General features: G+C 44.2%; 1 protein-coding gene across 1 annotated transcript in view; it reads left to right on the top strand.

Moving 5' to 3' along the window:
* The window catches only part of LOC133755629 (zinc finger protein 84-like), a 62747-nt gene that overhangs the window by 1677 nt on the left and 44346 nt on the right, over positions 1–16724 (top strand). The window contains exon 2 of the mRNA XM_062185698.1: positions 7167–7470. Within this exon, the coding sequence (XP_062041682.1) occupies positions 7167–7470 (304 nt within the window). The remainder of the gene's footprint in view (positions 1–7166; positions 7471–16724) is intronic.

The following is a 16724-nucleotide window of genomic DNA, read 5'->3' as shown; positions in this document are numbered from 1 at the left end:
AATTTAGTCAATCACAATCTTTTCCAGTTTGGATAGATTTCTGTGGGTGATCCCATGGGACTGCCTGCCTTGCCCATGTGGGAGGTTGAGAGGGCATGGTGCGCTATCCCAGGAGGGACCCCACAGCCTGGCTGCTGGCAGGTGGCAGGAGCTCCAGACCCATTTCCTCCATCCCCTCTTCCTGTTGAAAGCCTTGTGGCTATACTTTTGTGATTCATAAACAGAGAGCTGATAAGCAACTCCCAGATGTGGGCTGGTTGCACAAAGGAGCCCAGGGGCCTATGTGTCCTACGTGACCTATAAGTCAATTAGTTAGATGCCTTTTGGCATGTTGCCCCTTCTGCTCTATAGACTTGCTGTTGCCACCCAAGGTTTTTTCTACCCCTCTTACCCTATAAATTCTGAGCCTGATTGCTAATAAACAGACAGGCTCATCAGGCCTGTCTCCAGTGTTTCTTGTGGAGAGATGCTGTTGCTCTTCCATCCCGACAGCTGAGGGTCTCACACAAAGAGACCACAGATGTCAATCTTTCGATAATAGGATTCATGTTTTGCTGCCTTTCAGCTGGGACCTGAGGAAATATCTAGCAAGGGTAGATGCCATAGGAGTTGTCAGAGACCTAGTAGAGAAAATGATGTGCACCACCAAAGGCAAAATCCAGCTCTAATGACAGAACTCCAAATCCCCAATATGGAGCCACACATTTAGCATCTTTCAAGTCAGCAAGGAGTACTTACATTTTGCAAGAACTCTCAGTCAAGTCTCAAGCTATGTGCATGCCTATATTTGTTTTAAGCAAATATCACTTGTTGGGCCATTTGTAGGAAAGACAAGCAGAATATTAGCCACATTAGGCCCTTTATTCACAAGTTCCAACATCATTACTACCACCAATTCAGAATCAGGCATGTGAGTGAACACATGGGACAGCACCCAACATTGCACATTTGGTGGTCATTATGACACACAACCTGCATACATTAACCAGAATCTCATCTGGTGGTCTCTCAGCATCACCCACCCAGGTTGTTGCATTCAACTCAGGCTCATCTAAGTTCAGAGGAGCATAAGGGGAAGGACATGTAGTCAGGAGGCCATGCTGCCTTGCAGGGCTACCCCTGCCACATCACCTTCTGAAAATATTGTTGCTTTGGCAACTTTCCAACCTTGAGGCCAGTGCTTCACACTTCCTCTGACTGTAGGTCTACACACATGCCTTGGCCTCATCAGGTACTCCAGGAGCAGACTCGCTCCATGCATACTGCAGCGCTGGCCAGGCAGAGGCAGGATTAGCTCAAACCACTGCCACCAGTCATCCCTGATGTGTCAACAACGGCAGCCAGTACCACGAGGCCACAGCTCACAGCACATCTGTGACCATCCTTCTCTGTGGGCAGATGTGTGATGTGGCAAGCCTCTGAGTCTTCTGCTGGGTCCTTTGACCAATGGGCTCTAGAGGGGCAGGTCTTTTCCTCCCCAAATGTTTTCTACACAGTCAAGACAGTGCCTGCCCAACTCTGGTCTTAGGGGATTTGTCATTGTTAGAGCATGTACTCAGGAGGTGGGTGGCTGGGCACTTCTGAAGTGTGAACAGGATTTTTTTTTTTAATTTTTAAAAATTTTTTTTCTGCTTTGTAAGGAGGACTCTATGGTTGAGCATGATCAAAGTCCTCTGCCTCAGTTTTCTCCCCTTCATGTACACCCATAAGGTGAGAATAGATTCATGAGTCTTCCATTTACATGATACCTCAAGATTCTGTTCATTCAGCCATTCACATTCACATGTGCCCTGTGATGTGAGTCTATGGGAGGTCTGGTGGCTTGAGAGGTTTATGCTAAGAAGACAAGGCCAGAAAAGAGCCTTCCTATGAAAGAGGGAGTCTCAGGGTTAAAAAGAAGATTCTGGCTTCAAATGTGGGGAGCTCCCACAGTCCCCTCAGCCAAAACCAGAGATGATTTTCTCTTTCTTGGTTATGCCTCTCTGCAGACATGGGCACTAGGATAGAAGTTGGGAGATCCCAGCCTAGTCCAGGTTAATGATTGGTTTGACAGCCTGCCAGTCAAGATCCATGTGCTGATCCCAGCTTTAGTTACCAAGCTTCTACCTACCATCTGCCTATTTTCATTTCATACAATGTTGTCATTTCTGGGCTCTGCTACCTCTGAGATCTGACTCTTTTTTTTTTTAAAAAAAGATTTATTTATTTATTTGAAAGTCAGTTACACAGAGATAGAAGGAGATGCAGAGAGAGAAGAGGTCTTCCATACACTGGTTCACTTCACAGTTGGTGGCTGCAATAGCCAGAGCTGCACTGCTTAGAACCCAGGAGCCAGGAGATTCCTCCAGGTCTTCCCATGAGGGTGCAGGGGCCCAAGGGCTTGTGCCATCTGCTTTCCCAGTCCACAGCAGAGAGCTGGATCAGAAGTGGAGCAGCTGGGAATTGAACCAGTGCCCATATGGGATTCTGGCACTGTTGGGAGTTGCTTTACCCTCTACACCACAATGCCAGCCCTGAGATCTGACCTTAACCTGGTGGTTCCTGCCTGATGGGCATGGCATCCACAAATGATGCAGGTGATTGTATTGTGCACCTACAACTTTTGTCACATTGTTTTTAATTATCTATGTCCTTGTCATCCATCCACCAGGACTGAAATTGTCTTTATGGTAATCATGATATTTACATTATTTGTGTTGCACCAATTATACCCAGAGGAGTACCAGGCATAATACAGACAAGTCACCCCATCTCCATTCATCCTTGGCTCCTCATTCCCACAGTGCTAGGGGCTCTTGCTCTTCTCCTCCTCCTCCACCCCTCCCTCTGCACAGCTACCACCACCATGAGACCCTCACACACCATGCTCCTATACTCCCTCTGACCCCATGTGCTCTCCAGTTCCAGTGGATCCAAACAGGATGACATATAAAGTGTGGAGGTTTAGTTGTACTCATAAAGCAAGGCTACAGTGCTCCACTATCACTAAGTGAATTGTGGATGTTGGACTTGAAAGCTCTGATTGTCGTGCTCAGTTCTATGGTCCTATGAAAACTGAGAGCATGGCAGAAATTAAGGAGATGCCTGCCTGCATATCACATTCAGTTAGGAGCCACAGAGCTCTGCAGCATTGTTGTTGGAGCCCTTTCCATTTATTCACTGCTCAAACCTATTGCTTTCTTTTCTGCCTTGTGTCCATCCACTCATATCAGAGTAGCCAGGACAGAGTGAGTTTTTATGAGTCAGGATGGTGAGCCAGTGGCTAGACACCTTACTTGGACTTTATAATGTGCATTTTGGCTATTCCAGGAAATTATTTTTTTAAAGATTTATTTATTGATTTGAAATAGTTACACAGAGAGAGAAGGAGAGGAAGAAAGAGAGGGAAAGGTCCTCCATCCGTTGGTTCATTCCCAATTGTCTGCAGTGGCCAGAGCTGTGTCAATCTGAAGCCAGGAGTCAGGAGCCTCTTGCAGGTCTCCCACATGGGTTCAGGGGCCCAAGGCCTTGGGCCATCTTCTACTGCTTTCCCAGGCCATAGCAGAGAGCTGGATCAGAAGTGGAGCAGCCAGGACTTGAACTGATGCCCATATGGGATGCTGGCACTGCAGGTGGCAGCTTTACCCACTATGTCATAGTGCCGGCCCCTTTCTAGGGAATTTTTTTTTTTTACTTCTTTCCTGCTTAATTGTGCTTTAGTTACCTAAGGTTGGTGAATATTCCAAATTTAGCTTTGAATTATATGATTTTGTGGGTTTTTTTAACTTAACTTTTTTATAAATATTGGCCATTACTACTCTTTTTAAAAAATATTCATTCATTCATTCATTTATTTATTTGAAAATCAGAGTTACACAGAGAGAGGGGAGGCAGAGAGAGAGAGAGAGAGAGAGAGAGAGCTCTTCTATCTGATTTTTCACTCTCCAATTGGCCACAATGGCCAGAGGTGTGCTGATTCGAAGCCAGCAGCCAGGAGCTTCCTCCAGGTCTCCCATGTGTGTGCAGGGGACCAAGTATCCTCTACTGCTTTCCCAGGCCATAGCAGAGAGCTGGATTGAAAGTGGAGCAGCCGGATTTTGAACAGGAGCCCATATGGGATGCCGGCACTTCAGGCCTGGGTGTTAACTTGCTGTGCCACAGTGCCAGCCCCTGAATTTTACTTTTTTATTTAGATCTTTCTTATAGACACGGATTATGTCTTCTAGTTTCTAAGTAACTGCATCATAATGAGGACCATTGTAGATTGTAGCAGTCAAAAATATTTGGCTTGATGATCAACATAAGGCTTATAGATAGTAGCTACCCATGAGAAAGTTTATAAGTCAGTTGGAGGTTTCCTTTTATTACTGATGAACATGAATGTACTGAGAACTCCTTGTCCATTAGATAATAAAATCCAAATGAAGATTTACACATGAGTTCCCTCCTGCCTTCTTCTATCATTGAAATTCTGTTGTTCCTGCCTTTTGGATCTCCCTGTAATCTGTTGCCTCTTCTTCATTCCTACTACCACCATACCTTGGTTCAGATCCTACTAAATAACCATTGATATACTTTTTAATTGAACTCTCTGCTTTTTGTTTTTCTTACCTTTGTGTCAAAAGCCTCTTAGTTCATCCCAACCTTTTCTGATTGCTCAGGATCTCTTATTCCAATATCTAGGAAAATCATGTGGCTGGTAGTTCTTTCAACACACCACACAAAAGAATGCTCAGTAAATGCTTACTAAATAGTGAATGGAAAGCCTTACAAAGCTAGGGTGAACATTTAACCTGCTTGGCCCTGGATGGTTTCTGCTTATATATTTCAGCCCTGTGTCATCATTAACATGTCTTTTTTATTATCAAAGTTGTCTCTGAGCAACAAATTATACATTCATCTAATTGTCTGTTATCAAATAGATATCTATTGCATTGTCTCTTCAACTAGGTAGTTATTGGGATCAGAAATTGTATTTGTTTAATTTTTATAGCCTCATTTATTCATTCAACTAAAAGAATGACTCTATCAAGATGCTGAGTTTTAATGTCAAAGCAAACATGTTTCTTGCCCTCATGAACTTTCAATCTGGCAAGAAAAAGCAGTCTACACAAAGCATATTGCCTGACATAATAAACATTAGTGTGAAATGAATGGATATATTTAAGCATTCCTATTCCAGCAATTCTAATCCCATGAATTATAAGCAACAGAAATAATCACAAACAGAACTCCATGTCATCCTGCTTCCATTTACATTTCTACTTAAAATCTTAAAAATCAAGCACCACACATACACCTAAGAATGCATAATGTTTATATGCTATCTTGATATTAAACATGAGAAAAATAACCATACAGCAATAGCAACTTTGAACCTCCTTTCTTTTTTAGATAAGTTTTTAGATAATCCTATGTGTTTCTCTACAGTGAAGATTAGGATTGTAGATACTCTTCCTCTTCCTCACTTTTTATTTTAGAGATGAGAAATCTGGGGTTTTAGAAACTGAGTCACAAGATAAAAGAAATATTTCTTTTTTTATAGAAGATTTTTTTTTATTTGAAAGACAGAGTTACAGAGAGGCAGAGGCAGAGAGAGAGAGAAGTCTTCCATCCACTTGTTCACTCCCCAAATGGCTGCAATAGCCATAGTTAAGCTGATCCAAAGCCAGGAGCCAGGAAATTCTGGGTCTCTGATGTGGATGCAGGGTCCCAGGCATTTGGGCCATCTTCTACTGTTTTCCCAGGCTAGAGCAGAAAGCTGGATTGGACGTGGAGCAGCAGAGACTTGAACCAGCTCCCATATAGAATGTCGGTGCTGAAGGAGGCAGCTTAGCCCACTATGCCACCGTGCTGGTCCCAAAAGATTTCTTAAACCAATATTTCACTTTGGTTGGCCTTTAACCTAGACTTTTTTTTTTTTTTTTTACCATACTTCCATGGGCAAATTCAATTCTAATCTCTTTCCACCTCAGCTTTCTCTTTGTAAATTGAGAATGCTGTCTCCAGAATTAAATGAGGTATAATTGATACAAAGTAAGGCATTTACTCCGTTAATCTGGCCCCTAGAAGATACTTGGAAATGTTAGTCCTGTATCCAGTTCTCTTTTTTTTTTCTTTGTTTGTTTTTTGTACTTGGTGAATTAGAGGGTGGTGTAAAATGCTTTGAAAAGAACCACAAATAAAAGACACAAATAAAAATTGTATTCTCAAATCTAGATGTTAAACTATGCTGTGTACACCTGTGCTAAGAGTTACATTGAAATCCTTGTCATTCTGAAAGAATTAGGCAGGTTAGGTTTGAAATGGAGTTGCTTGAGCTAACTGCATATTGTTCTGCTTCTGTGCAAATTGGCTGGGCTTGCAATAATTTTTGCAAAGAAATAAAAATGCTTTCATAAGGTAGCTGAACTTTAGCTGAACTTGCAGTATGTAATCGTTTTTGTAACCGTTTTAGGAACTATAAAGGCAGAAGTTAACAAAAAATTGTACCCAACCTATGTCCTGTTACAATACCACAAGGCACGTACAGCATGTAACTTGTTCCCTTTTGGAAACCCCCTGTACTCTGTTCCTTTTTACCCTGGAAAATCCCTTTACTTTGTAATTTTTTGTAACACTGTAGAAATATGGTAATGTTGTGGTTTTAAGCCTTAATGATGGGGCCTCTCTTTTGCACTGCGCCCGAGGGTGCTGTTGTGCTGTGAGATGGCCCATTTGCAAATGCAATAAACTTCCTCTTGTTCTTGCAGCGATTGGGGTGGAGTCTGTGTTTCTGGGGGTCCGGATTGTGGGACACCTGCTTAAGGGGTCTTACAATTCATTACCTGAGAGAAGCTGTCCAGGAATAAAGCAGCCAGTAGGATTTTTCTGAGGGAAACAGCGTGTGTGAGGGAACTGGGATTTGGGACTCAGCAGCAGTGGCTGTCACTTCTTAAGATTTTGTTCAAGAAAGGAAGAACAGCAGCTGACCCTTGAGGTCTGGGGTGGGAAGGAAGGGAAGGCGGGATGTAAACAATAGCAAACGCCCTCTGGTTCCCAGCCTGTCTCCACCCACCCCACACTGCAGTCCTAGGAGAGGGCCAGTAAGTCTATCCAGGAATGCCCTGGCCTGGACTCCATTTCCCAGAGTCACCCGGTGCTCTACCGTTTTCCTCTCTGAACGCCTGTGCGTGTGCATGCGGAAGAACGTGCGCATGCGCGTGCCTTTCCAAGTGGCTCGGAGTTGGGAACGGAAGTTCATTTACTGATCAGAGAGGGCCCTGAGGGGCCGCGCTGCTCCTTCTCCCGCATTCACTGGGGTGTCTTGCTCTGCAAGTGCAGTTGCAGGCGGTTCGGGAGCGCAGCCCCAGACCTGCCGCCCGCCGCTTCTGTGCCTCTGCATCTGCCACCGTGGGTCCCAAGTTCCAGTGACTTCTGTCCCCCCCTCTCCGCTCTGCTCCCCGTGTGTCCTGAAGAAAGGGGACCTGCTCCCGAGATTTTCCACGGCAAGTATGGGGGCCAGGAGGGGGCATCTATGCGTGTGTGGGAGAGCGGTGGGTGCGATGGCGGGTGGCGGCTCCCAGACCTCGATCACTTGCTTCTCAGTGATCCTGGGAGCTTCTCCGGCAGAGTCAAGGCTGGGGCCCAGGTGTTGTGTCTCCCACAGCCACTTCCCAGTCTCCCAATTCTCGGCCGGTCCCACAGGCTGCCTCGCTCAAATTCTCCTTAAAGTACACTGGACGAGGAACAGCACAAGCAGGGCAGTTGAGAGCAGGCAAAGGAAGAATTCCCATTTAAATAAGCCCAGTTCTCACTTTGGGTGTGTCAGAGAATGCCTTGTGGCTGGGCCTTGGGCTATATCCCCTGGTAGTTCCAGCTGGGCGGGGCTTGGTGGCCCTCAGCTGGAGCCCGAGGCTCCGGAGAGGTGGAGATGGAAGATCAGAGTAGGATCTGGCTCTCATGGACCCCATGCTGGATCCCGTGGACACACTTGACAGCTGGGGCTCTGGGTGTTTGGCTGACTTTCCCAGCAGCACGTGAAGCTTGTGCAGTAGCTTTGTGGATTGATCTCTCTTCCGTGTATAATTAACAGACTCTTTTTCAATCTGGAGCTTGAGGCTGATTTATTTTCCTGCTTTTCGATTTCTGTCTTCAACCATTCTTATGTTATTAGGGATGTCAACTTTTATTACCTGCTGCCAATCCCTTTGCAAAGTGAGAAGTGAACTGAAATTAATGCAAGTCTACCGTGTGAGTTAATAATGAGCTACTTCAATCTGGATTTTCATAGTGGAGAGCTACGAAAACATAAATACAGAAAAGTATCAATTTTTCTTGTCTAGTTCTTTACAGTCACTCAATGCTCCACCAAGCTGATTATCTTACAGTCTATATGGTTTTAATTAAGAGGGCCAGTTGCTTTTTTTTTTTTTTTTTTAATTTGACAGGCAGAATTAGAAAGGAAGGTCTTCCTTCCATTGGTTAACCCCCCAAATGTCCACTATGGTTGGCACACTGTGCTGATCCGAAGCCAGGAGCCAGGTGCTTCCTCCTGGTCTCCCACGTGGGTGCAGGGGCCCAAGCACTTGGGCCACAGCAGAGAGCTGGACTGGAAGAGGAGCAACTGGGACAGAACCGGTGCACATATGGGATGCCAGCGCTGCAGGCAGAGGATTAACCAAGCGAGACACAGTGCCGGCCGGTTACTTTAAAAAATATATATATATATTTATTTATTTAAAAGGCAGAGTTACAGAGAGGCAAAGATAGAGAGAAAGAGAGAGATCTCCCATCTGCTGGTTCACTCCCCAGATGGTCACAATGGCCAGAACTACATGGATCTGAAGCCAGAAGCCAGGACCTTCTTCCAGGTCTCCCACACAGGTACAGGGGACCAAGCATTTGGGCCATCTTCCACTGCTTTCCCAGGCCATAGCAGAGAGCTGGATCAGAAGTGGAGCAGCCAGATCTTGAACCAGCACCCATATGGTTTTACCCGCTCAGACACAACACCAGCTTCAAGTTACTTTTCTTATTCTGGGTTCTGTGTTTAACCTCATGACATTTTCAACATGGGAGGATATTAGTGGTAGATTTTCAAAATGACTGGTCTGTGGAAGCCTTTGTTCAAGGTGTTAATGTGAAGAGGGGTAAGGAAGAAAAGGGAAAATGTGCCCCTCTCCCCCCACAGAGATGCCCACACAGTACGGTAAAAGATGTGGCTTTGGGCTGGCACTGTGGCTCAGTATGTTAATCCTCTGCCTGTGGTGCCAGCATCCCATATGGGCACCTGTTTGAGTCCCAGCTGCTCCTCTGATACAGCTCTATGCTATGGCCTGGGAAGGCAGTAGAAGATGGCCTAAGTGCCTGGGCCTCTGCACCCATGTTGGAGACCCAGAAGAAGCTCCTGGCTCCTGGCTTTTGATCAGTGCAGTTCTTCTGGCCATTTTGGCCAACTAGGGAGTGAACCAGCAGAAGGAAGACCTTTCTCTTTGTCTATCCATCTCACTATCTGTAATTCTACCTCTCAAATAAATAAATAAAACATCTTTTAAAAAAAGAGCAATGTGGCCCTGAAAACTATTGCTATAGACTAACTTTCAGTATAACGACGTTTTCACTTGATTAACTGAGTGATTCACAGATTCTGTTAGAGTCCTGTTGTCACCAGATTACTAATCTGTGAAACTCATTTAGCATAGTAAGGTTACCTAGGAAGTAAAAATAGAAAGGGAATCCTGGATAGAGGTTGCTAGGGTAACAGCATTCTTCCTCTCAAACCCAGTATGTTTTTGACCTTTTTTCCCATGTACTCCCTATCTCAGTGCTTGTAAGTGGGCAAGCAGTTATATTTCTGCTGAAAACAGTTGCTTCACACCCAGGAAACAACTGTAAGACACTCTATCAGCAACTATGTTGTGTGTACATTAATATGAACTTGAAAACATCCAAGAACAGGATTCCTAAACTACTCAGGCTAACTCACTGTTCTTGGCACATCATTCCCTGCTCTGCTATAAGTTTCTGGCAAGTTCTTTAAAATTTTTAGGAGAGACATGTTTCATATGAGAGACATAATCTGATAATGTAGCAGTGATGTATTTAAGAAAAGGTGCCATGTGAGGAAGCAGTCTGATGTGTCCTTTCATCTTCCCATTAATAACTCTCATTGATGTCTAGCACAGGGTGGCAGAAAGCAATCCTTCTTCTGAATTGCATCAAGCCAGGAGGATTCATCTACAGTTCATCTGAGCTTTCTTTGTATGGGGGAATAACCAAAATACAACATTGTATAGGTTTTTTTTTTTTTTTATTATTCATTTTATTTACTTGAACAGCAGATTTACAGAGAGATGGAGAGACAGAGAGAGGTCTTCCATCCGTTGGTTCACTCCTCAAATGGCCACAATGACTTGGGCTGGGCCAGGCTAAAATGAGAAGCTAGGAGCTTCTTCTGGTTCTCACACTTGATTTCAGGGGCCCAAACACTTGGACCATCATCCTTTGCTTTCCCAGGTGAATTAGGGAGCTATATTGGAAATGAAGTAGCCAGGTCTTAACCAGTGCCCATGTGGGGTGCTGGCACTGCCAGGGTTGGCTTAACCTACTACACCAGTCCCATGTGCATTATTCAAAGGGGGGGAGGGGTTAAATTTTGTCTAATATGACTCTCAAAGATTATAATTTCTGGGCCGGCACCATGGCTCAACAGGCTAATCCTCTGCCTTGCAGCGCTAGCACACTGGGTTCTAGTCCTGGTCAGGGCACTGGATTCTGTCCTGGTTGCCCCTCTTCCAGGCCAGCTCTCTGCTGTGGCCAGGGAGTGCAGTGGAGGATGGCCCAAGTGCTTGGGCTCTGCACCGCATGGGAGACCAGGAGAAGCACCTGGCTCCTGCCTTTGGATCAGCGCAGCGCACCGGCCGCGGCGGCCATTGGAGGGTGAACCAATGGCAAAAGGAAGACGGTTCTCTCTGTCTCTCTCTCCCACTGTCCACTCTGCCTGTCAAAAAAAAAAAATTATAATTTGTAGTAGATGATGATTTTGGTTATATTTTGAGTTTCATTACATTTCTATATTTTTTAAGTTAATGAGTACTAGTAGTTATCTTACTTTTTTTTAAAGATTTATTTATTTTACTTGAAAATCAGAGTTAAACACAGAGAGGAGGAGAGGCATAGAGAGATAAGTCTTCATTTGCTGGTTCACTCCCCAATTGGCTACAGTGGTCAGATCTGTGCTGATCCAAAGCCAGGAGCCAGGAGCTTCTTCTGTGCAGTAGTTATGTTATGTTATGTTATCCTTGCTTTGGATAAACAAACTCTCTCCCATCCCTCATTTAAAATGCTTTTTAAAATAGGTTTATTTTGAGGGCTGGCACTGTGGCATGGCAGGTGAGGCCACCACCTGCAGTGCTGGCATCCCATATGGGTGCTGGTTTGAGATCCAGCTTCCTGCTGTCTCCTGGGAAAGCAGTGGAAGATGGCCCAAGTTCTTGAGTTCTGCACTGCATGGGAGACCTAACAGAAGCTTCTGGCTCCTGGCTTCAGATAGATCCAGTTCTGGCCATTGCAGCCATTTTCAGAGTGAATCAGTGCATGGAAGACTTCTCTTTGTGCCCTGCCTCTCTGTAACTCTGCCTTTTAAATAAATAAATAAATTTTTACATGCTACACCATGGAGCTGGCCCCAAGACCTAACAGGTTTTCTGGGTGCTTATCCTGGGGTTCACTTTGAGCACTAAGCACAGTTATTCTGTGTGACTGAATATTTCATGTTTCTTATCGAAAAGTTTTTCTCATGTTCTGAGTGATTGGGCTACATCTGCCCATAGTGGAAACTAAAACTTAATTTGGCATTTGAACACCCAGAGTGCTGATTCCTGTAATCTTCTGAATTTAATCAGAAAATGTGTTTTGAAACATTTGGTTTATGGGTAGACAGGGCAGTTTTCCTGGATTCCTGTGAGAATTGATGAACTGATGGTGTGTTTCTACCCCACGTTATATTCTGAAATTTACTTCCTTTTATTTTCTTAAAATAAGTATATTTGAAATTTGCTCCCCCCTTCTGAAATGTTTGTGCTTCTGTCCTCCTTATAACCATGGACATGAGTAGCCCTTTTCCTTCCCTTTATGATGCTATAAGAGCAATAGGACATTGTCTCCCCTGTCAGCACATCTTCCTCAGTATATCTCTTTGAATTAGACCCTGGGTTAACTTGGCTGCACAAAAGGCATATACCTAAACCCAGTGTACCTAATGGATAAAAGTCATCATAAAATCAATATGCCTTGTAAACCTCTCATCTCTTGTTTTGAAATGTGTTTTGAATGTGTCTTATGTCAGTGTCTGTAAGCCAGAGACTTCCCACTTAAGGCAGAAGGCTGCTGAGGGACAGCACAACCGTAGCTTTGCTCTGTTACTTTACTGTGGCTACTCTCTCACCCTTTCTCTTTATTTTATTAAGATTTAAAAATTTTTATTTTAAAGCAGAGTTACAGAGAAAGAGGCAGAGACAGAAGGATGAGGATCTTGCATCTGCTGGTTCACTCAAGAGCCTGCAATGAATAATCCTGGCCCAGCCTGGAAGTCCAACTCAGTGTCCCATGTTGGTGCAAGGACCCAAGTACTTGTGCCATCTGTTTCTGCTTCCCCAGTTGTGTTAGCAGGGAGCTGGATCAGAAGTGGAACAGCTGTGACTCAAACTGGCACTCATGGGGCTGGCATTGTGGCACAATGGGGAAAGCCACCATCTGCAATGCCAGCTTCCCAGATGAGCAGCAGTTCATGTCCCAGTTGCTCCACCTCTAACCTAGCTCCCTGCTGATGGCCTGAGAAAAGCAGCAGCGGATGACTCAACTGTTTGGGCCATTATAACCCATGTGTGAGACCCAGATGAAATGCCTGGCTCCTGGTTTCTGTGTGGTTCAGCCCTGGCCATTGCAGCCATCTCAGATGGAAGATCTCTCTCTTTTTTTAGCATTTATTTATTTATTTGCAAGGCAGAGATAGAGAAAGGGAGAGAATGAGAAACAGATTTTCCATCTGCTGGTGTACTCCCTAGATGGCTGCAATGGCCAAGACTGGGCCAGGCCCAAGCCAGGCACCAAGAGCTTCATCCAGGTCTCCCACTTGGGTGTCAAGGACCCAGGTATTGGACCATCTTCTACTTTTCCAGGGCTACTAGCAGAGAACTGGATCAGAAGTGGAGCAGCCAGGACATGAACTGGTGCCTATAGCAGATGCCAGCACTGCAGACAGCAGCTTTACCTGCTAGTCCACAATGCCATCCCATCTGACTCTCCTTCCTCTCCATAATTCTGACATTTTTAAAAGATTTATTTTATTTATTTGACAGAGTTATTGATAGAGATAGAGACAGATAGAGAGGTCTTAAGTCTGCTGGTTCACTCCCCAAATGGCCACAGTGGCCAGATCTGAGCTGATTTGAAGCCAGGAGCCAGTAGCTTCTTCTGGATCTCCCACATAGATATAGGGGACCAAGGACTTGGGCCATACTGTGCCACTTTCCCAAGCACATTAGCAGGCAGCTGGATTGGAAGTGGAACAGCCAAGATCCAAACCAGTGACCATATGGGATGCAGGCCAGTGTCTCAACCAGCTGTGCCACATCACCTGCCCCCAAAACTCTGACTTTCAAATAAATCTTTTTTAAAGGGTGGACACACATATTGGATCCCAGTATTTCATTTGGTGGTGGCTTAATCCACTGTGCCACAAAGCCAGCCCCACCCTTTATGCTGTGTGTCAGGATCTTGGTAATATCTGCTGAACAAATGTTGGTATTATGTTAGACTCCTGTTTTATTTTGGTTCTCATTTGTTGAGTTCATTTTGGCTGCCACTTTTGGGTAGCAAGCTGTGATGTCATCAATGGCTAAAGCTGCCATGTGTTAGGCTGGCACAGATTCTACCTTTCCATTTCTTCAAATAGAAGTGGAAAATGAAATCCTCTCAAAACTAACATGCTACAAAGTAACTACTGGAAATCAAGCTTCCTTTCTTCTCACCTAACAGACCAGCTGGTCTCTGTGTTTCTCATTTTAGCCCAAACCTATATCAGATTCATAGAGCAGAAGGAAGCTTATTTTTCAAGGCAGAATTCATAGATGTGGTTGTCCATTCACCTCTGAGAATTAAAGCCATCACTCTGCTTTTTGACTGGTTCTCAGTCTGTGGTGGTACCATCCTTCACAGGAAGACAGATTCCTCACAGAAGAATACACCTAGGTGGAGAAAACTTTATGGAGTGGGCTTTCCAAAGTGAAATGGAATTCTGGCCTGGACATCCTTGAGATCATGATCAGCAGAGTGGGGAAATTCTTAGCTATGTCCATTCACATACTTTCCTTTTCGTTCAATGTATTCCTCTCTTACATAGTGCTCTGTGCTCTCCTTCTGTTGCACAACACAAGGAGTGTCTGTGATTGAGGCTGTTTGTGTACTGCTGCAGTATCTGGAGTTGCCTTTGTCTCCATCTCTAACCAGAAACTCAGATGCAGAGTGAGGAGGGGACTGTCACCCTGCCACACAGGGTTTGGGCCCCTTGCTCCTTTACTTTTCTTCAGTGTAGGAGCAGCCTTAAACAGAGCTGTACTGGGTAGTATTGTTTCTTTTAGATTCGAGTGCTCGGATAGCAAAAGAAATACATATTTTTTTCTTATAGAACAGATTGAGGAGGCACTACATAAAGTCAGCAGCAACATTCTTGGCTCTTGTTACATGTCAAGATGAGTCAGAATATATAGGGCCATTTGTTAAATTTTTTAAAAAATTAAAAATATTTATTTATTTGAAAGGCAGAGTTACAAAGAGAGAGAGAGACGTAAATCATTTATCCACTGGTTCACACCCCTATTGGCCACAACAGCTGCAGTTGGACTGGATTAAAGTCAGGAGCCAGTATCTTCCAAATTTCCCATGTGGGATTAGGAGCACAAGCACCATCTTTTGTAGCTTTCCTAGGCACATGAAGGAGCTGGATCAGTAGTAGACAGTTGGGACATAAATTCATGCACAATATGGAATACCAGCATCACAGGCAATGGCTTTCCCAGTATGCTCTACTGTCTGTTTTTATTATTATTATTTTTATTTGAAAGGCAGAGTTAGAGAAGCAGAGGCAGAGAGAGAGAGAGAGAGAGAGAGAGAGAGAGAGAGAGAGAGAGAAAGGCCTTCCATCTTCTGGTTTACTCCCAGATGGCTGCAATGGCTGGAACTACCCTGAATTGAAGCCAAGAGCTGAGAGCCTCTTGCAGTTATCCCACATGGGTGTAGGGGCCCAAGACTTGGGCCATCTTCTACTGCTTCCCCAGACCTTAGAAGAGAGCTGGATCAGAAATGGAGCAGCTGAGACTCAAAGCAGCGCCCACATAGGTTGGCGGCAGTGCAGGCAGCAGCTTCCCTGCTGGGACACAGTACCAGCCCCTCTATCATCTATTTTATGGAAATATATATTTAAGGGACATTAGAAGGCCATTCAGGCCCTTCCTACAAAAAATTTTGAAATAATGATTGACAGTTTACAAGACTGCTTCCAAAGGGAGAGAGCTGCAGGAACAGAGAGGGCAGTGATATTGAAAGGGTATGAGGAACAAGGGAAGGTAAGAAGGCCAGAAGAAATCTTGAAAAGTATTCCAAAGGATAAAGTAATAGGGCACAGGTCATTTGTGAGGATTTCTATTATAGGGTTTTCCTTTTTTTTTTTTTTAATTAAAGATAATTTCTAACATAATTTGTGATATACTTGACTCACTTTTCAGTTTTCTTCTTACAGATAAGATATGCTTATAAGATGTAGAGGGGCTGGTACTGTGGCTTTGTAGTTTATTCCTCTGCCTGTGGCACTGGCATCCTATATGGGCACCGGTTCTAGTCCCAGCTGCTTCTCTTCTGATCCAGCTCTCAGCTATGACTATGACCTGGGAAAACAGTAGTAGATGGCTCAAGTGCTTAGGCCCCTGCACCCAAGGAGGGGACAGAGAAGAAACTCCTGGCTCCTGGCTTCAGATCAGTGCAGCTCCATCTGTTATAGCCATTTGGGGAGTGACCCAGCAGATGGAAGACCTTTATCTCTGTCTCTTCCTCTCACTGTCTATAATTCATCCTCTCAAATAAATAAAATCTTAAAAAATAAGATGTAGAGAAGTACTGGAATTAAATGCAATAGTACACTCCTAAATATGCAGTTAGCATTAAATTTTTGTTGAGAAAGGGATGAGCTTGGCTTTATGTGTCTTGCTTAGAGCAGAATTTTTATGACTGAATTTGAGATAATTAAAAATCAGTTTTATAATTGAAACATTGACCATTTTTACTGCTGCAGCCTCCCCCTCACTCTGTATCCCTATGCAGATAGTCCACATGAAGGTACAACAGAAAGAGAGGCCTGCATATCTGGAGTAATGCAAATATGCCCTTTGATTAAACCAGGGGATTGATTGACTGGAGTTCTTTGTGATTCAGTTTGTGTTTTTCTGTAGAGTGAAATATAGTGATTTGGGTAAAGTATCTTGTCTTCTAGTTGATGATTCCAATTGGCTTTCTTATCCATCTACCTGGTATCACAGGTGATTCCCAAGACAGGTGTTGGACTCTATGGAAAAAAAAAAAAAGTAGCCTCTTCAGAGTTGATGTATTTCTCCTGGAAAATTGGAGAAATATTTTGTAAGAAGCAGTTCATGGAGGATGTATACTTCCCTAGAAATGAAACTGAAGTGATTCCCTTTAATTGCCCCTCCCTG

This window comes from Lepus europaeus, unplaced genomic scaffold, assembly GCF_033115175.1.
Source record: "Lepus europaeus isolate LE1 unplaced genomic scaffold, mLepTim1.pri SCAFFOLD_66, whole genome shotgun sequence".
NCBI classification, from domain to species: Eukaryota; Metazoa; Chordata; class Mammalia; order Lagomorpha; family Leporidae; genus Lepus; species Lepus europaeus.
Note: the sequence above shows the minus strand (reverse complement) of the source record. Positions and strands in the feature narration are given on the sequence as shown.